Source organism: Centropristis striata, chromosome 14 (genome assembly GCF_030273125.1).
Source record: "Centropristis striata isolate RG_2023a ecotype Rhode Island chromosome 14, C.striata_1.0, whole genome shotgun sequence".
Taxonomy (NCBI): Eukaryota; Metazoa; Chordata; class Actinopteri; order Perciformes; family Serranidae; genus Centropristis; species Centropristis striata.
In genome coordinates this window covers 1,141,085-1,165,274 of record NC_081530.1, presented here as the reverse complement: position 1 = coordinate 1,165,274, position 24,190 = coordinate 1,141,085, and the positions used below count along the sequence as shown (strand labels likewise).

The window sequence follows — 24,190 nt, the reverse complement described above, 5'->3', positions numbered from 1 at the left end:
TGGTCAATTTGTGTCTTTTGTGGTCCTTTTTTGGTCAATTTGAGTCATTTTTTGCTTAATTTAATGCATTTTTTGGTCATTTTGTGTCTCTTTTTTGGTCATTTTGTGTCATTTTGTGGTCAATTTGATTCTTTTTTGGGTAAGTTTGTGTCTTTTCTGACAAATCACAAAGTATCAAGTTATTACTTTCCAAGGAGTCTCTGGCTTGAAGCTGACTGTTACACACTCAGGAGGTCAGAATGGACCTTTAAACTGATAGCAAAGGACTTACATTAAAAGGAAGAATAAAATATAAAAACATGTATAAATGCACAGACAGAGAGATGTTTTAGTTGTTGTCTGCTTCATTATTTGTCCAAAATTCGTCGTATCAACTGAGTTTGTATGATCTGAACTGTGAGATTCTGTTCAGTGAGACAACATGCATGTTAAATTGGGGGTCCCGACTCAAAAAGGGGTTGAAAACTACTGATCTAGACGTTGGAAACCGCCCACTATGGGATGCATATAAGCCAACTGTTTTGACTGTCAAATTGAGCCTTTTCCTCTGTAACCTTACTTGCTGTGTTGCATGGTAAAAACATTCCTCTTCTACAAGATATAATTAAATTCAACTTAAACTTTGATACTCTGAATCCAATTGTCTTTATTGAAGGGTCACTCTAAAAAATTCTTATAACACCTTCAAGTGTCCATTATCAGGAATGAATAAACCATTGATTCCTGATAATGGACACCATGTCAGGCATTAACCTTATGACATTGCATAAATCAAATTTACATGGATCCAAGTTATTAAAGCATTTAGTGTGAAAATAAGACTTTATAATAGAGTATACCTTTTTTAATCGGTTGACTTTCTGTAAACTATATACAAGGCTATGGCTGTGAATTATTGGCATTTGATCACATTTATTTACAGCAAAAAGACAAACACACAAAAGTTTTCATACTTTTAATATAAAACTTTTAATATAAAAATAGGTATTGCGATAAAGTGTCTCTAAACATTTATCAGCTATTCAAGTGAATTTAATGTTGAGTTGAGTAACGTCTTATGTAACTGCATAATTTGTTGTGATCTGTTGTGTTTTTTTACCTTCTTCCTCTTTCAGCACAATCCTCATTAAAATACATTCTGAGATCCTTTATGAATTGATATTGTTGGGTCGAATTCATTGCTTAGAAATTCACCACAGTCATTTGCTGAAAGTTCACATATGTCCCCAGGCAATTGCTAAAGCCTTGCTCCAAGATGTCCAGAAGCTGAAACCACCAATAGTTGGATTCAAATTTCCTCCCAAAATATACAATTTCCTGGATATCTTTTCATTTTATTCATCGGAGGCAACATTCGCTTCACAATCTGACATCATGAACGAGCCATGCTGTCAGAAGTTTGCCGGGCGAACCATCATGGTTGTCATGGTAGCCATCAGATTTGGACCCTTCCAATAGTACCACTTGATGCCGTTGTAGCGAACCACGCTAGAAGAGCTGGGGTAATATATGCCATTCAGGTTGGACGGACCACAAGCCTCAAACCACCAACCTGGAGAGGGAATGTGTCAGAGAGTTCAAGGAAAAAGTCAGAATTAATTAAATTCAAGCTCATGAAATGTAATACCCAAATGTACAGCTGTAAGTCAGCAGTAACTTTATATTGGTGCAGAGGGAAAATGAAATGCACTTCAGGACATTTACAAGGGGGTGGATAGAAATGTTTAACAAGATGTGTTATAAGGAGAGACAGATTGAGGCGGCTACCTCCTGATGCGAGCTGGGCGCACTTGCAGGTGCAGCGGTCGTTGTCCCTGTCCTTGGTGCTGAACTGGGTGCCACTATGGGTGAGGCTACTGGTCCGTCCAGCCGTGCCACTGAAGCCCTCTGCATGAAGGCTGCATTTTGAGAAAGCAGTAAAAGAATAATTTAATAATAATACAAAAAAACTTTGCCACAGGCATTTGTATTGATTATATAAAGCTGTATTGGGCAACTTTGTTGGGAGCTCAACTTGGCAAAACTTGTTTTTCTGAGATCATCATGTTAAGTCAATAAAGTGAACACAGAACAATCATGTTGACCAAACTGGTTAGTCTGTGATTCCTTAATACCACAGGATACCAAAAGGGTGAGACATGCAATATGTCTAACTTGGTGCAGGGTTGCCGCCAAGCGACAACCTCCGGGTCTGAAATGTGAAGCCAAAGTGCCTTAACCCTTAATAGGGCACTCATTGAAATACTTGCAAATTCTATTTTTTTCTCGTAGATTTGCCACTTTAATCTCGTACATTTTTGAGAATTAAGGTGGTGAATCTGGGAGAAAAAAGTTGTTTTTTTCCCACTTTTTTCTTGCAAATCTGCGACTTTTTTCATGCATATTTGCCACTTTAAATCTCGTAAATCTGCAACTTTTTTCTTGTAGATTTGCCACTTTAATCTAGTAAATTTGCTACTAACCCTACTTTAAAAAACTTTGCCACAGGCATTTCTATTGATTATATAAAGCTGTATTGGGCAACTTTGTTGGGAGCTCAACTTGGCAAAACTTGTTTTTCTGAGATCATCCTGTTAAGTCAATAAAGTGAACACAGAACAATCATGTTGACCAAACTGGTTAGTCTGTGATTCCTTAATACCACAAAATACCAAAAGGGTGAGACATGCAATATGTCTAACTTGGTGCAGGGTTGCCGCCAAGCGACAACCTCCGGGTCTGAAATGTGAAGCCAAAGTGCCTTAACCCTTAATATGACACTCATTGAAATACTTGCAAATTCTAAATTTCAACCCGAGATAATATTGGAGGATGTTACATACTGCCAGAATGTGTAAAAAAAAACAAACGAAAATAATATTTTGAGAAAAGAGTGGCAAACTACGCATTTTTTTCTCGTAGATTTGCCACTTTAATCTCGTACATTTTTGAGAATTAAGGTGGTGAATCTGGGAAAAAAAAGTTGTTTTTTTCCCACTTTTTTCTCGCAAATCTGTGACTTTTTTCATGCATATTTGCCACTTTAAATCTCGTAAATCTGCAACTTTTTTCTTGTAGATTTGCCACTTTAATCTAGTAAATTTGCTACTAACCCTACTTTAAAAAACTTTGCCACAGGCATTTCTATTGATTATATAAAGCTGTATTGAGCAACTTTGTTGGGAGCTCAACTTGGCAGTGAGGGGTTACTGCCTGAAAACTTGTTTTTCTGAGATCATCCTGTTAAGTCGATAAAGTGAACACAGAACAATTATGTTGACCAAACTGGCTAGTCTGTGATTCCTTAATACCACAAAATAGCTCAAGACTCCATAGAGTTAATGTGTTGCTGCTGAACATTATAAGCTCAGTTTTGATCACTTTTTCATAACAGAAACTTTCGTAGCCTACGATGTGTTCAAGGACCGTCCGGAAAAGTTACAATTCTGATGATAATGCCTGTTTTTACAGTTTCTTTTCCGAAGCTTAAAATGTTGATTTTGTGTCAGAATCTCTTTACTCTACATGTGTCAACTTTTGGGGGGATATTTTAATGTCTTGTTTTGGTCGTTTTGTCTCTTTTATTTAGTATAATTTTTTGAAAATTTTGTGCTACAGATACCAAAAGGGTGAGAAATGCAATAAGTCTAACTTGGTGCAGGGATGCCGCCAAGCGACAACCTCCTGGTCTGAAATGTGAAGCCAAAGTGCCTTAACCCTTAATAGGACACTCATTGAAATACTTGCAAATTCTAAATTTCAACCCGAGATAATATTGGAGGATGTTACATACAGCCAGAATGTGTAAAAAAAACTAACGAAAATAATATTTTGAGAAAAGAGTGGCAAATTACGCATTTTTTTCTAGTAGATTTGCCACTTTAATCTCGTACATTTTTGAGAATTAAGGTGGTGAATCTGGGAGAAAAAAGTTGCTTTTTTTCCCCACTTTTTTCTCGCAAATCTGCGACTTTTTTCATGAATATTTGCCACTTTAAATCACGTAAATCTGCAACTTTTTTCTTGTAGATTTGCCACTTTAATCTCGTAAATTTGCTACTAACCCTACTTTAAAAAACTTTGCCACAGGCATTTCTATTGATTATATAAAGCAGTATTGGGCAACTTTGTTGGGAGCTCAACTTGGCAGTGAGGGGTTACTGCCTGAAAACTTGTTTTTCTGAGATCATCATGTTAAGTTGATAAAGTGAACACAGAACAATCATGTTGACCAAACTGGCTAGTCTGTGATTCCTTAATACCACAGGATACCAAAAGGGTGAGACATGCAGTATGTCTAACTTGGTGCAGGGATGCCGCCAAGCGACAACCTCCGGGTCTGAAATGTGAAGCCAAAGTGCCTTAACCCTTAATAGGGCACTCATTGAAATACTTGCAAATTCTAAATTTCAACCCGAGATAATATTGGAGGATGTTACACACTGCCAGAATGTGTAAAAAAAAAAAAAAGAAAATAATACTTTGAGAAAAGAGTGGCAAATTACGCATTTTTTTCTCGTAGATTTGCCACTTTAATCTCGTAAATTTTTGAGAATTAAGGTGGTGAATCTGGGAGAAAAAAGTTGCTTTTTTCCCACTTTTTTCTCGCAAATCTGTGACTTTTTTCGTGTAGATTTGCCACTTTAATCTAGTAAATTTGCTACTAACCCTACTTTAAAAAACTTTGCCACAGGCATTTCTATTGATTATATAAAGCTGCATTGGGCAACTTTGTTGGGAGCTCAACTTGGCAGTGAGGGGTTACTGCCTGAAAACTTTTTTTTTTTCTGAGATCATCATGTTAAGTTGATAAAGTGAACACAGAACAATCATGTTGACCAAACTGGCTAGTCTGTGATTCCTTAAACAAAATAGCCCAAGACTCCATAGAGTTAATGTGCTGCTGCTGAACATTATAAGCTCAGTTTTGATCGCTTTTTCATAACAGAAACTTTCGTAGCCTACGATATGTTCAAGGACCGTCCGGAAAAGTTACAATTCTGATGATAATGCCTGTTTTTACAGTTTCTTTTCCGAAGCTTAAAATGTTGATTTTGTGTCAGAATCTCTTTATTCTACATGTGTCAACTTTTGGGGGGATATTTTAATGTCTTGTTTTGGTCGTTTTGTCTCTTTTATTTAGTATAATTTTTTGAAAATGTTGTGCTACAGATACCAAAAGGGTGAGAAATGCAATATGTCTAACTTGGTGCAGGGTTGCCGCCAAGCGACAGCCTCCGGGTCTGAAATGTGAAGCCAAAGTGCCTTAACCCTTAATAGGGCACTCATTGAAATACTTGCAAATTCTAAATTTCAACCCTAGAGAATATTGGAGGATATTACATACTGCCAGAATGTGTAAAAAAAAAAAAACAAACGCAAATAATATTTTGAGAAAAGAGTTTACAAGATTAAAGTGGCAAATCTACGCGTTTTTTTCTCATAGATTTGCCACTTTAATCTCGTAATTTTTTTTGATTTAAGGTGGTGAATCTGGGAGAAAAAAGTTGCTTTTTTCCCACTTTTTTCTCGTAAATCTGCAACTTTTTTCATGCAGATTTGCCACTTTAAATCTCGTAAATCTGTGACTTTTTTTCATGCAGATTTGCCACTTTAATCTAGTAAATTTTGCAACTTTTTTCTTGAAATATTACCGGAAGTTACCAAATATAGTTCTTTGCCTGATAAAGGGTTAAACCCACATTCTTTCTAATGGCCAGCAGGGGGCAACTCCACTGGTTGCATAAAGATCCTACTTCTCACTTGATTTATTACATCAGTAAACATTTTCATGATGTGTTTATGGCCTCAGTTGCTAAATTCAAGTCTTTTTGAATACAGCATGATGGCTTATTTAGGAAATGATGGTGTCCTTTAGAGTAAAATAGACAATAAAGCAGAGCAATGTGTGTTTCGGTGTTAGAATTTTGACCCTTTCACAGTGTGTTTACACTGAATTAAAGTTAAATGTAATGTTTTTGTTGCCTACTTCTTCAACATCAGTTGTACTAAAAGACACTCTTACAAATCGGCTGTTGATTTTGAATTGCTGCTGTACCTAGCTAACCAAGCTAGCTAGCTAGCATTAGCTGATAATTTGTCAGCTCTCTGGCTCCTGATCTGTTCTGCAATGGGCTGGTTACAAAAAAAAGCAACATGGCGATGGTCAAAATGGCAATTAGTCCAAATGAGGGCTGTGTCCACTTCTTATATACAGTCTATGTTTTTTTTGTTAAGTCAAAGTAGCGAACAGGGCTAACTCGCCTGATTTTGCTCAGCAGCTGGCAAAGAAGACACAGGAAGTAGGCTTGAGTCTTGAGGAGTTGTAATATCTATTTGCCAACAAAAGTAACAATAAAGTTCATGCTAAGTTCGTACCCATCATTACACACACTAGCTAATGTTATGCACACAACCTACCATGTGGTTATCCCTTAAACTGGTTTACCACATTTTAGATTAAAAAACATCTTAAATGTTTTGTGTTTTTTTAAATGGACTTGCAGAAGCACTCTTCACAAGTCCAACTTTCTTTGCTTTGAGCTGCTGTTTAGGAGAAAGTTTGTTTTTCTTCTTTAATTATCACTCTTTGTCTGACTTGTCAATGCCTGTGGGCATACCTGACATTAGGATTTCACTTGTCAGAGCAAACAGACAGCATCTTAAGTAGGGCAAGACCCAACGCTCTTCTCTGTTGCAGCTCCACCCTGTCATTTAGAGTCTGTGCAGAGCATTAAATAAAAAATAAAAAAATCCCAGGTAAATCAAATCAAAGCTTATAAAGTTACATGGGAATGATAATCAAAGAATATACAGTTGTAACCACCTGTAGACCACTGTAGGAGATCATAGCCTGTTAAGTATGTGTACAATAGTTCTTAATACAAGGTACCATCTCCCCCTGGTTTTCATTGTTGCCAGACATCAATACAAAAAATAACCTAAAGAACATCTCATTATTTTCCTCCATGCTGTGCTTTGTGAAACAACCCAAACAGTCTGAAAAGAAATCTCTGCCAGCGTAAAATAGATTCGCTCAATTATTTTCATACAGCGTCCCCAGCATTGGCGTCCCAGTGTGTGTGTGTGTGTTGGTGTGTGTGTGTGTCAGTAGTGGTTTGAGGAGAGTGGACGGGGAGGTCAGCCCCGCTGTCTGGCCTCTCCTCGGCCCTGTCATCCTGTCTAGTTAGTACTGGACTCTCCCCTTAGTTATGTGACCCCCCCTCGTGGCCCGGGGCACGCTGTCTGTGATGACTAAATGAAGAATCCTCCTCTTGAATGTGTAAGTTCACAGGGCAGGGCAACACATCATGAGGGGGCAGCAAGAGGGGTGTTTGGAAATGACATCGCTGGGGACGGGAATAATGATGGAAGAGCTGATGGAGAGGCTGGAATAATACATGAGGGGATATTTTTGTTAGACAACTTAACTTTTCTCTTCATGATGGATCTTTGATAAAAAATTAGCAAATTTATATAAGAATCCTCCCTCCCCTAACTCTTGGCTAAAGGATCTAATGCGGGGGGGGGGGGCAATTAATTTCCCCAAGGGGCCACATGACCAATACCACGAAGGTTGCAGGGGCCGGACCAAAACTCTGAACTAAATTCTGCTCAATGTTAATGTTATCGCTTTATAAAATACAGTAAATTATCTGGTTTTGAGCTGCTACTGATAGGAACACATGTTATGATAAAACTATTATTGTGGAGTTAATCAAATATAGCAGTAAAAAGTAGTAAATACTCCAATCACTATATCACTAGTCCATTTATTTTAAACACAACTGTAAATGTCCTTTAGTAAGCTTCATATTTATGTTTTTGTATTATATAGCTTGTTTTTCATGTTTGTATATTTTCAAGGTGTTTCACAATGTTGTGATGCTTTTATTTTGAAAAGGTGCCGCCCAGTGTAAAACGGGTGCTTTAATTTTGAAAGGTAGTGACAGGAAATAACCGGTAGAACGGTTAAATGAAAAAACGAACGGTAAATTATAACGAGTGCGTCATAATTCATATAAAGTTGATATAAAGTATCAAAAGGTTTCTATAGTGGCTGACTGACAGGACACAAGGTTTGTTAAAGTTTATTTTCTTCTGTTATATATATTAGTGGCTATATTTGTTGTCTTAACTATAGTAAAAGTGCTTGTTAGCTCTAGTGCTAATGATAATGTTTGCTATTGTTTTTCAAAATAAAAGCACTGCGGTTATATTGATTTCTAATTTCTTGGTAACCTCATGCGGGCCGGACAAGGACAGCCAACGGGCCGGATGTGGCCCGCGGGCCGCCCAATGCCCAGGGCTGCTCTAATGTCATTTCTACACTTAGAAAAAATCAAGTACAGTATCAGGAGGTGCTCCGACAACTTTTATAAAACTTTGACTCCCATTCTTTCCCTAATTGAGTCTATTTCATCGTTAGATGATTAACATAGATGGTTCTAATTAAGATAAATTGATATAACTTTTAAATGGCCAGTAATTGTTTTTAGTATACTGATTTGGTGGTCAAACTCTAGGCACAACATATACAAATTGTTATAGCTATTTTTTGTTTGTTTTTTCCAAGCATTCTGTATATCTCCTCTAAATGTCCCTTTTTATTTTATTTATCTATTTAGTATTATTATTATTTGTTTGGTTTTATGTGTATGTTTATGTATGTATGTATGTATGTATGTATATTTTTATTTTTCGTTTTTTTATTATTGTTTATTTGGCTACTGTTCATCCCTCCTGTTTTTCTTCGAGGGGGAGAGAGTTGTATTTTCTCATTATCATTACTATTTATTGTTTTTTGCTTATTTTATGTGAATGTAACTCTCTGGTTCGGGGGGCGGGGGGTTGTTCTAAAAGGGGGGAAAATGGGTGAATTGTACCCTTTCTGATTGAATATGTATTATGTCCTGACAACCCAATAAAGATATATATGAAGAAAAAAAAAAATTAGCAAATTTAGACAGAATGGCAACCACAGGCTACAGGATATCCTCCTGGAGAGAGTGGACTGTGCCAGCTCTTTTTACTCTGCAAAACTTTTGCATCAGCCATGACTTCCAGATGTATTAGTTCAGCTATTGCAATACCGCAAACCACAGGCTCATCCGTTTCAAGGTGACTGTCTTCTCATATTGTTATTTTATCCTTTAATGACAAATATACTGTAACATTAAAAGGAATGCTTCCATTGGTTTTGCTCTAAGAACGGCTGTTCTTGGCTCCCTCAAAGGGGAAAGTGGTCTGTCATGCTGATGATTAATGTATGAATAATGTTAGAGAGTTTTAGGTGAAGACCTCCATGTTGCTCTAGGGAGCTCAGTGGATGCAGCTGAGGAGGAGGATTGCTTTGGCTGACTGGCTGCATAGCACCACAGCTCCGGCTTGGGAGTTTTTAATATAAAAGCCACAGACGAAGCCAGCGTCTCGAGCATGCTAGTAAAGCTGGTACATATTGAACTAGTTACACAGAACATGATCTCAGAGGTAGCAGGCTACAGAGGTGATTATATTCATTCAGGTGCTTCGCCTCACACAGTGTAGCCTACAGCGAGAATTGTGAAACATTCCCGTTTCATCGCGCTAATTATGTGGAACAAACTCAGGCAAATGCAATTTGCTGCACTATTAGGGATGTTGGAACGCATACACCCACATATGATTATGATTTTTCATCTCTCAAAGCATCAATCTACATAAACTTCCATAAAACAAGGGTGACTTTCTGTGAAACCTAAACTATTTTACTTTATATTTTCTTTCTGTTTTGGAGGAAGCTTCAGCACACCCACGCTTGATCTTGTTAGCGATTGCTGGGTTACTGAGGAGCTTGGTTTGAGTTGTCACTTCCTGGCAGGGGCAGGTATTGTGGAGCGTTGCTGTTATCCTCCAGAGGAGGTGGCCCCCCGTGGGGGTTTTCAGGGGGCAGCGGTAGCCGCAGTGATGGAAGGAGAAAACTGGAGGCGGGCGAAAGTGGCTGCGTGCCCTCCGCTGAGCTCATCATTTTGAATGACATCCTTAAAAACTGTCCAAGTGGTTCCTTAACTTCCGTGCTCGGGGATAAGAAAGCTTAGAAAATGAGAAAATCGGAAGGAGTTTGAACTGTTGATAACAGTTTTTATTCTGTGGTGGTATTATTATGAGCCTTGCACCCAGAGGGAATGATTGAAGGGGTTGTGCTGCATTGCAATTATGCCTTTTACAATAGAAGCTCTTAATAAAACACTTTAGTGAAATAAAGCACCTTCATTATAGTCCTATTCATGTCTGATTTCTGACAAAGTGAAATAATTTAATTGGAACCTGTCTGTATAAGAAGTGTTTTAGTTCAGTTATTTTGTCATATCTCGAGCTATCATGTGCTAATTACAAAACACTTATGGATAATTGGATGATTTAATAATTAAGAGAATGGATTTTGATCTTAGCGTTTCATCATTTGAAGCCGGATGAAACCTGCATGTTCTGTAATGGATTAAAGATGATATTTAATGCTGGTACCTGTAGTTGTTGTCCTCTCCGTCTATGTAGAAGCGATCGTAATGTGAGAATGCTTCGTTCCCCTCTCTGTCTCTGAGCTGGACATGCAGACTGTATTCCTGGGAGCTGGTCAGCTTGTGGATGATATCATTCCCCAGCCAGTGTTCCCCAGACGGCTCCCCAAAGCCCTGGATTAGACACAAAGACGGAGAAACAATGGAGCAAGAACATATACTAACAAGGGGGGTGATTTTACCAAAGACCTGCCAAGTGTTTTTGGAGTTAATATGAAAATGGACCTCAATTTAAGAAGTCACATTCATCATTTTGATGGCTTAAGACAGCCCACTGAGTTTATGAAGTGAAATACTCCACTCCCAAGCAAAGGGGGCCAGTCAATTGAGACTTTAATTTTACCCTAATATCCTACCAAAGCTCCATCTGTGCCTGCAACACTTACAGTGAAATAAAAACTGGCGTCGTGGACGGATCCACTGTTTGTTTGAACTAGAGAGCTGGACGTGAATATAAGTTTTCTATCTCATTCTTGGCAAAGGAAAACACTGAATGATCACCGGAGCTGAACAAACTGTGCAGAGAATAGGAAAGGTTTTTTGTAGAGGCAATTAAATGGTAGGCTACTTAAAGATACAAGCAGGTGAGGCAAGACGAATGCAGCGGTCCTCGTATGAAGATGATGTGAACTCTATGATGAAGCTTTCTAGTAGCGGTTCTAGACCAATTTTACTGTGGGGGCCAAGGAGGGGCCGGGGTTTAATCAGAGGGGCACATTAGCACATGAAAAAATGGCAAAGATGATATTTAAGCATTCAAAATCTTTGAATGTCTTGAAAAAGACACAAAATGACCAAAAAAAGACACAAAATGAGAAGACAGAATAACAAAAAAAAACCCACAAAAGACATAAAAATGACAAAAAAGACACAAAATGACAAAAAAAGACACAAAATGAGAAGACAGAATAACAAAAAACCCCACAGAAGACATAAAAATGACAAAAAAGACACAAAATGACCAAAAAAAGACACAGAATAACTAAAACAGACACAAAAAAGACACATAAATGACACCAATGACAAAAAAGACACAAAATTACCAAAAAAAGACACAAAAAGACTTGACAAAGACATGAAAAGGGTTAAAAAATGGACAAAATAGCCCTATAAGACTCCAGAGAGTTAAAGTATTATACAATGGACACATTCTGGGTTTCTTTTGTGTAATGTAATGAAACGTCTTTGGGAAACCTCTTTGTCTCCCTCAAACCAAGAGTCAGATCAGTGCTGCCAGAGAAAGCTCATCTTTTATTGTGAATTACCATAAACTACAAAATCACTCTGCTGGTATCTGATAAACAATGCCAAAGATGTTTTGTCAGGGGCTAAGATGCCTTTTTGGATCATTCTGGCTGTCAAAATTGATAAATCTTTAACACAAATGCATTTTCATGCCACAAATTGTTGCCACATAGCCTATTAATGAAGGGTAGGGCTGGACAATATATTGAGGCTATATTGATATCATGATGGGAGACTAGATCGTACTAGATTCAGGATATATTAATATCATGTTGTCTTTTCCTCGTTTTAAAGGCTACATTACATTTTTGTCATTTCCTGAAAATACCAGACTGTTCTAGTTGTTCTATTATTTGCTTGTACCCAATTAGTCATTATACCCACAATACTGACGATAAATTATCAAAAATGTGAAAGCACCAATAGTCAACCCTACACTGCAAAAAAAGAAAATATTGGGTGAACTTTCAAGGCAACAAACTTCGATAAAATTTAAAGTTGGACAATTAAACAAAATATTTTAAGTTTTGTTTTTGAGTCAACTCAACTGTAAGTTGTACTAACTTACAATTTTACATTGTAATAACTTTTAATCCTTACTTCTGCTAACTTCTGCAATGTGCTGAATTGGTACGATTGTAACGCCGCTATGAAATGTCAGCTAATGTTGGGACCACAATTTTGAGTTAGCATTGATACGCTAATGGCTACTCTTGTAGCTGTAACAAGCAGCGCCGCATCAGTTAGTCGCTAGCATCAGTTAGACGCTAGCATCAGTTAGACGCTAGCATCAGTTAGACGCTAGCTTTCGCTAATGAATTTCACCGCTTTCCCGAATTTCCCAACAAAGAAATAAGAGTTATCAGAACTATTGTCCCTTGTTGTGAACCCCAACTTAAAGATATAAGTAACAACAACTCACCAACTTGTTTTTGAGCAGACAACTGGCTTCCTTTGTTGTGCTAACTTACATTATTGCCCTAAATGTCAATAATTTATATTTCCAAGTTTTACCAACTTAAATCACTGTTTTAGGCCAAAAAATACAAGTTGGCTTTTTTGCAGTGTACGGTTTTGCTGTAATATTGTTATATCGTTCGGCATTTGGCCATTTTCTCCAGCCTGTGGGTGTTATGATAACCCTTCCCAAAGTCGGATGGCAACTAGTAAAAAATGGATGAAGAATGTGTTTTGAATGGCAAGCTCTGCTGCAGAGCCCTGCCAGGTGGGTGTGTCAACAGGATCAAAGTCATTTGCTATTATTGTGAACTTAGTTACCACCGGGGTACATCTAGTTCTCATTAAGCACAAAGCTAATCCAGACTGCCCCATTCTCCTGGAAACATCTAGCTTGCACTGTGGCAGTTAAAACTTAAGAGGATGTGGGCCCAAGTGAAATAAAGTTACCACCATATCAGAGATAGACAACTTGTATGAAGACTGGACAAGAATCAGAGGAGTTGGGACAGATTATGATGGTTACACTCACTGGAGACTATTGGACTTTATTCAGCAATCACACTTATCTTCATTCAACAGCTTATTTTATTGGCCAGCAGTGGGAAATATCAGTTACTTGAAGTAACTCCAGTTCTAGAAAAAAGGGGAACAGTCCTCTAACTACTGTGTCGTTATTTAATTTCCAATTAAATAATCTACATACATTTGCATTAAAGCAACAGTATTATCTACTTGCTCCCTTTAGGGTTCATTTCAAACAGATAAAATCGTTGTCAGTGACTATCATATCATTTACTCACATAAGTTAACATCACAATAATAGCTCTGCATCCAAATGAGAGGCAGAGAGCTTTCAACAGGATTCATTTAGGTATGTGAAATCTTTGTCCTCTTTGTTGTTTAGCTTTGTCAGATGTCACAGCTGTTTATCATTATCACCATAAGTGGAACACTACATAGCAATCACTACTAAATATGCTACTTGTACGTATAATGATGGCCGATATAGCCTTGCAGCGAGAGAGCACAGGGCTTGAATATTAATCCATATGAATTTTGAATCCAAACGTGTCGCAGTTAAATCCATCCAATATCCTTAACCACTTATCTTCTTTTTTTAAAGATTATTTTTGGGGCTTTTTTCAGGCTTCTTTGATAGACAGATAGAAGGGGGGACCGACATGTGGAAAGGGGACCTCGGGCCGGATTCTAACCCGGGTCCACCGTGGCAAAAAAGTTGCAAATTTACTAGATTAAAGTGGAAAATCTGCATGAAAAAACTTGCAGATTTACAAGAAAAAAGTGGGGAAAAAACAACTTTTTTCTCCCAGATTCACCACTTTAAATCTCATAAATCTACGATTTTTTTTTTCTCGTAGATTTGCCACTTTAATCTCGTAAACTTTTTTCTCAAAATATTATTTTCGTATGTTATTTTTACACATTCTGGCTGTATGTAATATCCTCCAATATTCTCTAGGGTTGAAATTTGGAATTTGCAAGTATTTCAATGAGTGTCCTATTAAAGGTTAAAGGGCTGACAGACAACCATTCACGCTCTCATTTACACCTATGGGTGATTAAGAGTCACGGATTCGTACTAGCAACCACTACACCATGTGTCACACTTCAATCAGTTAACCCTCTATGGTACGCATTATGATGCCTGTTAGGAAAAATATGTTTGGAGTGTTTTTTTGTCTTAAAATAGACTAAATAAACATAATCTGAAGAAATGTCATAGTCATTTTTTTTGGAAGGTTTTTGGGTTTGTTGTCCCAAAACGGTGCACACATTCACATCATTTATTTAATAAACATGTGTATAAGATTCAGTAGCTTCAATGCGTAACATTTTAAATTTAATAACATTATAAAAGGAACTTTTTCAACTGGTTTCCTGTCTGAATGTCTTCAACAGTCTAAGTGGATGAAACTATCAAAAACAAAGGTCACCTACGGTGCAAAGCTGTTTCCTTCGGAAAAGTCTGCAAAAAAGGGTTTCAATATGGCCTCCTGGAGGTCAAATGATGACAAATTAAAGCATTGCAAGTGGTTCCCTAGACTCTCCCCCTTTTTGTAAAGTATCGCATCTTTCAAAAACCTGTATTGTAGAAATTTGACAGGCCAAAAAAATGGGTATGTTGCCTGAGGGCAACACTGTACCATAGAGGGTTAAAATGATAGTACCTTTATAGGAGCAGCCCAGAAGATGATCCCAATATCCAATAATAGAATATCCTTCCATGTTCATTCCTCCAGTAGAGTTGAGCATTGAAGCTGTTTTGGCAGCTTTTACTTTAATTTATTAACCATTTTTACATTAATGCGGAGGCGGAATATAAAGAAACATATATCAAAGAGAGGAGTCAAGGATATAACTCTGCACTGCAAGTCAATGTTAAATGATGTTAACAGGGTGAAGGCACAGTAATATGAACATGATTTCACCACAGCGGCATATGAAAACAGATACAATGATCCACATGGGCGTGATGGCTTTGACAGAACTGTTTTTTTCTGTGGGAATGAGCGTTGCGACTCCGGGGAAATTATAATAACATGCAGCGTTGTATTCAAAGAGACGGCATGAGAGGAAGGACGAAACATGGCTTCTGCAAATGAATTTTACAGAGGCTTGTCGAGCACCAAATGCCACTTGTTTGATTGACAAACTGAAATGTGAGAGGCGGATTGACGGTGTGAAAAGGCCAAATGAAAATGAGAATGTGTTTATTCTCCGACAGTCAATATAGTCCGGCGGCTTAGGACCAGATTTGGGAAGAAAGGGGACACGTCGGACAAAAGCACCACATTTTTTCCACATGCTCTCTATCACTATAGGTTTCAATTTTTGGTAGGAGCCACTTCATCAAGATTGCAGATCGGAGATGGCAGCCATATAAAATCTATGAGAACCAGTATATCTTCTAAGCCACTTAGAAGGTCAACCTTAGTGTCAAAATATAAATTTTCTGGGTCAAAGAATAATTTAAAGCTACAGAGAATATCACTAGATGATCAAAAAATAGATATGTTCATTTTGACCATGTATTTACATAATTATTAGATTCCAAACATTTTCAGCTCAGGATTCTCTGCTGCAGCACTTGAAGCGAGTTGCCTACCAGTCTGGGTGAAAATGAACATTTCTATTTGATCAAATAATCATCTAGTGATATTCTCAACAGCTTTAAATAATTCCTTGACCCAGAAAATGTAGATTTTGACACCAAGATTGACCTTCTGAGTGGCTTGGAAGATGTATTGGTTCTCATAGACTTTATATGGGTGCCATATCGGTCGGATCGGCCATCTTGATGAAGTGGCTCCTACCAAAAATTTAATCCTATGGTGATAGAGAGCACATGGAAAAAATTTGGTGCTTTTGTCCAGCGTGTCCCCATTATTTAGCTAAGCCGCCTGATTAATAAGCATGTAGCCCAGGGGTCTCAAACTCAAATTACCTGGGGGCCGCTGGAGGCAGTATCAAAAAGACCAAAAAAAGACACAAAATCACAAAAAAAGACACAAAATGACAGAAAAAAAACTAAATTACTTAAAAGACACAAATTGACCAAAAAATACACAGAATTACCAAAAAAGTCCAAAACTTTTTTTTAAAAAGACACAAAATGACCCAAAAAAGACACAAAATTACCCCCAAAAAGACACAAAATAACTAAAAAATACGCAAAATCACCCAAAAAAGACACAAAATTATTACAAAAAGACACAAAATCATTTAAAAAGACACAAAATGACCCAAAAAAAGACACAAAATGACTACAAAAAGACACAAAATGACCCAAAAAAGACAAAATTACCCCCAAAAAGACACAAAATGACTAAAAAATACGCAAAATCACCAAAAAAGACACAAAATTATTACAAAAAGACACAAAATCATTTAAAAAGACACAAAATGACCCAAAAAAAGACACAAAATGACTACAAAAAGACACAAAATTCCCCCCCAAAAAAGACACAAAATTATTTAAAAAAAGAAAAAATTATTAAAAAAAGACAAAATTATTAAAAAAAAATGTCAACATTAAACTTTCATATCAAGGTGGGGGCCACAAAATATCGTCACGAGGGCCGCAATTGGCCCGCGGGCCGCGAGTTTGAGACCCCTGATGTAGCCTGATCACATTCTGAAGGCCGAACTCTCCATCTGCAGATATTAGGCATTCTTTGTCCAGTCCAACAGAAGAGAAGGACATTTTCTCCTTGTTTACCTCTGGATTCCAAGTCACTTTGTCTAGCTGTCAAACTCTCTGTTTGTTATTGCTCTTAAGTGAGAGTGAATACATGGTGAGAGCCCTGGAGCATTCATCATCTGACCAGCAAGGCCTGGGTGCAACATTTTAAACAACACTGACCACAGTTTGTGAGAATATAGAGTGTGGGCCGAGGCAGTGAAGCATTTTAGTACATATGTTATCTGCCATCTACAGGGCCCCTGTGCTCCCACGCCCCAACTGGAACCAAATATTTATCATCCACTTGTAAAAATATTGTTCTTAAAAGAGTTTTTTAAGCTTTTTTTCTGTATCTCTCTCTCTCTTTTCCTCTCTCACTCTTTCAGTTTGCAGTCACAGTCGTCTCTGCTTTCTATTTCCAATCCAAGCTGTGGCAATTGATTTGTTGGCGTGGGTGAGAGACAAATTGCTACTCTGCTCAATCCCAAAACTAGCCTCACTCATTTGCTCTGTGTGTAATTTAACACAGTCAAAAAGGCTTGCAAGCATGTGTTTTTTTCTCTGTTTTTCTCTATTGTGCAAATCGAGTATTGATTCTATTCAGAAAAACTTTGCGATGAGGTTAAAAGAGAAGCAGTGTCTGACTGTAAGTCCAAACAAAACGAAAGCTAAAGGTGCTTGATGAGGCCGGAGCACTGGAGCAACTTCATCATCTCTTGTGCATGTTTATATTGTATCCAGTTTGTTTATTTCAGAGCTTAAATTTGGATTTTTTTTTACTTCGATTGGCAATAATTTCCCTACACTGTAAAAAATAAACTGTTAAATTTACGGTAAATTACCGGCAGCTGTGGTTGCCAGAACTTCATCGTAAAAAAAATACAGTGAGGGGGTTTTCTACTGTAAATTTAAATATCAGCAAAAACTATTTTAGACCAAAAAAAGACACAAAATGACCAACAAAAAGACACAAAATGACCAACAAAAAGACACAAAATGACCAAAAAGACTAAAACACATGAGTTTTAGTCTTTTTGGTCATTTTGTGTCTTTTTGTTGGTCATTTTGTGTCTTTTTGTTGGTCATTTTGTGTCTTTTTTTGGTCATTTTGTTTCCTTTTTTGGTAATTTTGTGTCTTTTTTGGTCAATTTGTGTCTTTTTTTTTTTTTTTTTTTAAATATCAGCAAAAACTATTTTAGAGTGAATATTCTCGTTATTTTTCAAGTAATTGTGTCATTCATTCACACATCATGGCAAATCTCCATTAACTTTACATGAAAATGTTATATTTTACAGCAAAACTGAGCGTTTCCTACAGTTCATGACAGTAAAAGTAAAAATTGTGCTATTCCTTGATTTACGGTAATTAAAAGTGTCTACTACGGTGATACACAATTTTTAATTTTACGCCCCATTTCTGATGCAATTTGACAGTGTTTTACTGTAATTTCTACAAACATTTTTTACAGTGTATTCAGGAAAGCTATTGGGATTAATTGTCTCTTTCTTGGTCATTTTGTGTCTTTTTTCGGTCATTTTGTGTCTTTTTTTGATCACTTTGTTCCCTTTTTTTAGTAATTTTGTGTCTTTTTTTGGTCAATTTGTGTCTTTTTTTTGTCATTTTGTCTTATGTGTGTTATGTTCGCTACAACAGCACATTCTAAAAATAGCACACGCGTATGCTCCGGGTTGTAAAAAAAAGTGAGTTAGTTATCAAACAACTGACCCTAGGATTAGCGCAAAACAACTTCCTGGTAAGGCGTTACAAAAGACAGTTTAAACCGTAAATAAATGTACATAAATGCTTGAAATTAAGTAGTTACAAGGGTCACGTGACTGCCGCAAGCTACGTAAAAAACTTTCAAAAATGCGTTTCCTACAGTTCATGACAGTAAAAGTAAAAATTGTGCTATTCCTTGATTTACGGTAATTAAAAGTGCCTACTACGGTGATACACAATTTTTAATTTTACGCCCCATTCCTGATGCAATTTGACAGTGTTTTACTGTAATTTCTACAAACATTTTTTACAGTGTATTCAGGAAAGCTATTGGGATTAAGGATGGATAGAAACAGAAGTGCTCTGTGGGTCATTGCAGTGCATGACGTGTGTGTGTTTGTGCACCAGAGTGTGTGTTTGTGTGTGTGGGAGTAGGACGGGGGGGGATGAGAGCAGGTGCAATAACATGGAGGGTGGTAGAGAACACAAGGGCGGCCAAATAAAACAACCGCAGGTCACCTGGGATCACAGGCGAGCTGGTATCCCACGCCTCCCGCTGCCAAATCACCCGTGGACGGTTATTGGAACCTCCTGTCCACTCCAATACTGATCCATACAACCTATACTGATCATGAAGCTCTCTGAAACTCCAAAACCTGCTGCTGGATTTGAAAAGCATGTTTTACATTAACCCATAAGAACCCATGGTGACACCCTTGTAACAAAAACTTTAAATCTACTAGAATCTAAGATTAAACCCATTTAACAATTCTAATCCATTAATAGGGCGTACTGTATTGCATTTAACTTGTTCTGACCATATTTCCTGTCACAATTTTGATATATGTTATGGAGATGCAAACAAAAAGGCAATGGTTATTTGTTTTTATTTATTCTTATTTTGTTACTTAAAAACAAATCAGAAAAATAATTTGTTGTCAAATAGCACTATTCATGTCACAATTTTGCTAAATGTTGTGGAGATGCAAAGAAAAAGTCAAATTTGTGTTTCTGTAAGCAGAAAATGTCTAGTTTATTTATTTTAAAATTAGGAATATTATGAACACAAATACCATAAACATCCAATGTAACGTTTATGTCACATCACAGATCTTTGACATTTAGGGGTAGTATTTTTTTTAAAAACATCATAAATGTGTTCTGTGTAGTCCACTTGGTCTGTGGTATATCCCCCATAATGTTCCTTTAAAGATATTTGGGTCTGGGTTCTTATGGGTTAAAAGAAAATTACACCATTTACACAAAAAAAATGCCTTTTTTTTTGTCTGATTTGCAACTTTCTAACCAACAAGTTTTCCAACAGAAACGGCAGAAGAGGTCGTGTTTCATGTAGGCCTTCATGTGTCATAGGCATGTTTTCGGAAAACAAGAAAAAACACAATTTTTAGTAAGCCCATTGGTATTCTTAATTGATATTGTAGCAGTAAGTTCAAATAGAAGTGTGAACAAGTTTGCATAAAAAATTAAACACATTGATTTTATAACAGATAAAAGTCACTTAGGCAGAATATGCCCTGACTGAGGCAATTTTTCTCTTACATATAAATAATGTAGTTTGGTTTGTATGTAGCGGCAAAAATGCCTAAGTCAAAGAGATGACTAAGGCAGAAAGTGATTTTAGACTCTAACAAGTGTTCTGATAGGCTGAGAACATATGCAATAAGGCAGAAAGATGCAGCAGTGGCAGGAGAGTAAAGTTAGGCAGATATCACAGTTTGGCCAAAATATGACTTAGGCAATTATGCTATGAGGCTAAGGATATGTGCGCTACAACAGCACATTCTAAAAATTGCACACACGTATGCTCCGAGTTGTAAAAAAAAAAAGGCGTCAGTTTAAGTGGAGTTAGTTATAAAACAACTGACCTTAGGTTTAGCGCAAAAAAACTTCCTGGTGAGGAGTTATAAAAGACAGTTTAAACCATAAATAAATGTACATAAATGCTTGAAATTAAATGGTTACAAGGGTCACGTGACTGCCGCAAGCTACGTAAAAAACTTTAAAAAATGCAATTCACGGAACTTGCGTAAACAACGTAACTTAAGTTAAAAATAGTTTACCGCCAACTGAATGCGTGAATCCGCCCTTTTAACCTGACTTGGCGGTCAATCACTACTATGTCAGCAAGATGATGGCGGGTGCTTTACAGCGGACGGTGAAATAGGGACACATCGTTTTTCGCTGCCTGTATTAACGTTTTTGACAGGAGAACAGGCTGTTCTGACAGATCATGTGTGTCGAATACTTCCATCAGTTAAAAACAAAACAAATTGAAGCTTAAAATAGTCATAGCTCATATCTTTTTGCCTAAAATACACCAATTGGAATAACCAGATCCTGTAAAAAAAAAAAAACACCACTAAACTCTGAACTCCTTGGGCATGAATAACTCAGTTGAGACCAGAAAAAAATGAGCAGAAAATTTAGCAGAAATAGGGCTGAACTGCAAGCTACTTACACAGAGTGGAGTGGAGAGGACAAGACAAGAGATTTTGTAAGTAGAGATTGTTAAAATGTAAATAATTCAATATATATACCATGTGGTGACCCAATTTTATGCCATTTAAACGAAAGGCACATTTCTCCCCTTTTCTAGTCAGGATTGTGCTGTTTTAAAGTGCAGGATTTACACAAAAACAAGGCCACTGTATGTAAAATGTGACGGAAGCAAAAAAAAGAAATGCCCTGAAACTGTTTGGGTTTCAACCCTATCGTCTGCAGAACTCACCATTTTGTAATCTCTCCACCCACGATGGAAGTTAACGGAGCCGTTTCTCCGATGCTGCAGCAGCGTCCACCCACCACCTGTAGTCTTCATATCACAGAACACCTGTGGAAAAAACACCAATTACAAGAGGCTTTACTCCTTGGGGCTGGGTAATAATAATGCACTTTGAGTACAGAGCAAAATGTGTGAATCATAGTCGAGTGTTGCTCATTGTTTGGCTCCTTTAGTTCAGTAGTTCTCAACCTTTTGAAGTCGCGACCCCCAATTTAACATGCATGTTGTCCGGGACCCCCGCTCACTGAACACAATCTCACACGCACAGTTCAGATCACCCAAAAAAAGACACAAAATGACCAGAAAAGACACGAAATGACCAAGAAGACACTAAATGACCAAAAAAAGTACGAAAAATACCCCAAAAAAACACTAAATGACTAAAAAAAGACACAAAATGACCAAGAAGACACTAAATGACCAAAAAAAGTAAGAAAAATACCCAAAAAACACAAAATGACTAAAAAAAGACACAAAATGACTAAAAAAAGACACAAAATGACCAGAAAAGACACGAAATGACCAAGAAGACACTAAATGACCAAAAAAAGTACGAAAAATACCAAAAAAAACACAAAATTACTAAAAAAAGACACAAAATGACCAAGAAGACACTAAATGACCAAAAAAAGTAAGAAAAATACCCCAAAAAAACCACAAAATGACTAAAAAAAGACACAAAATGACTAAAAAAAGACACAAAATGACCAAAAAAAGACACAAAATGACCAAAAAAAGGAAACAAAATGACCAAAAAAGACAAAAAATGACAAAAAAAAAAAGACATTAAATGACCAAAAAGACTAAAACACATTAACACATGAACACTTTAACACAGTGGAGACAGAGCTGACTTCCAAAATAATTTGGCGACCCCCAGAAATCATCTCGCGACCCCAATTGGGGTCCCGACCCCAAGGTTGAGAATAGCTGCTTTAGTTAGTCAATGATCTATATTTACTTTAGAATGTTAATTGATTATTTTTTTTTGCCACATACAGTAAACGTTGACATGTTATCACATTTGCCAAAAATAATTTTACACATTCACCAGATAAAAATCACACATTTGGAGTTATAAACCACTTGGCATAAGTCCAATATTCAACCTCTCTTGGTTTCCACAGCTGCTGAGGGAAATATCTGATTTATCTGGTTAATAATAACACTGTTTAAACCTGCTTGTTCCAGTAGTTTGGGCCAGTAGTATATATAGTGGGTGTATCAGAGCTTTTTCACGAAAAACGGTTACCTGCTGTTGCAAGAAACACGCTTGATGAGACTGAATCAAACCGCAATTGGCTGTAAAGCTGTTTCACCATTTAAAAAAATATAATTGTGCCTGTTCAGAAGGGCCTGATTGTTCAGTTTCCGGCACTTTCTTTAACTCCTCATTAAAAAAAACAACTTCTCACTTAGTTCTGTGCTTTCTTGGGTCCAGGAAATAATGGTACATTCCAAAAGTTCCTTCATCCGTGGATGAAAAGGCTGCTTTTTAAAACAAATGACTTTATTAATGAATATTTAACATTATTATACATTATTATAAATGATAAATACACTGTTTTACTTTGCTAATGAATCCTGGAAATGGATTCTAAGAAAAAAGAGAATTAATGAAAAAAAATAGCAAAATAAACTCAGTTTCAGTCAACTGCTGACGATTTAAATGAAGAATTAATAAAAATGAAATAAATAAACATCAGTACTGTATGTTCATTATCAGCCAGTTAAATAAAAATAATATTAATAGATCGCACCCCCAGCATCATTTCTGTATTATATGTTAAGGGTTAAAGAGTATTTCCTAAATAAAGGTCTGATAAAGAATATAAAGAATATGGTTTTGTTATCCATATCAATATTGAACATGTTTTTAGACAATATCAAGCCTAATTCTTTTTTCCATTTTAACCTTTTGATATTAACCCTTTATCAGGCAAAGAACTATATTTGCTAACTTCAGGTAATATTTCGAGAAAAAAGTTGCAAATTGACTAGATTAAAGTGGCAAATCTACAAGAAAAAAAATCGCAGATTTAAGAGATTTAAAGTGGCAAATCTGTGCGAAAAAAGTTGCAGATTTACGAGAAAAAGGTGGGAAAAAAGCAACTTTTTTCTCCCAGATTCACCACTTTAAATCTCATAAATCTGTGCATTTTTTTCTTGTAGATTTGCCACTTTAACCTTGTAAACTTTTTTCTCAAAATATTATTTCCGTATATGTTTTTTTTTACACATTCTGGCTGTATGTAATATCCTCCAATATTCTCTAGGGTTGAAGTTTGGAATTTGGAAGTATTTCAATGAGTGTCCTATTAAGGGTTAAAGTGGTGAATCTGGGAGAAAAAAGTTGTTGTTTTTTTCACTTTTTTCTTGTAAATCTGTGACTTTTTTTGCACAGATTTGCCACTTTAAATCTCTTAAATCTGCGACTTTTTTTCTTGTAGATTTGCCACTTTAATCTAGTAAATTTGCAACTTTTTTCTCGAAATATTACCTGAAGTTACCAAATATAGTTCTTTGCCTGATAAAGGGTTAATGTCTAATCAATAAACTGACATTATTTTGGAGTGGTTTGCCAGAGAAAAGTGGCAGAAAGTTTCATGAGGAAATAAAACACGCTGTGGTCTCAGTTGTTTGAAGGATGCCTTGGAAGCCTCAGGAATGAATCAGTGGGGGGAACCCAACATTTCAGGGTGTCACACAGTGATATGACCCAG

General features: G+C 36.7%; 1 protein-coding gene across 1 annotated transcript in view; it reads right to left on the bottom strand.

The window, feature by feature from the left end:
• Positions 1 to 940: 940 nt before the first annotated feature.
• Positions 941 to 24,190, bottom strand: part of angpt2b (angiopoietin 2b) — a 41,574-nt gene continuing 18,324 nt past the window's right edge. The window contains exons 6-9 of the mRNA XM_059350194.1: positions 21,414 to 21,515; positions 10,483 to 10,649; positions 1,768 to 1,898; positions 941 to 1,552 (exon numbers count right to left, since the gene is read on the bottom strand). Coding sequence (XP_059206177.1) covers positions 1,392 to 1,552; positions 1,768 to 1,898; positions 10,483 to 10,649; positions 21,414 to 21,515 — 561 coding nt within the window. The 3' untranslated portion in view covers positions 941 to 1,391. The remainder of the gene's footprint in view (positions 1,553 to 1,767; positions 1,899 to 10,482; positions 10,650 to 21,413; positions 21,516 to 24,190) is intronic.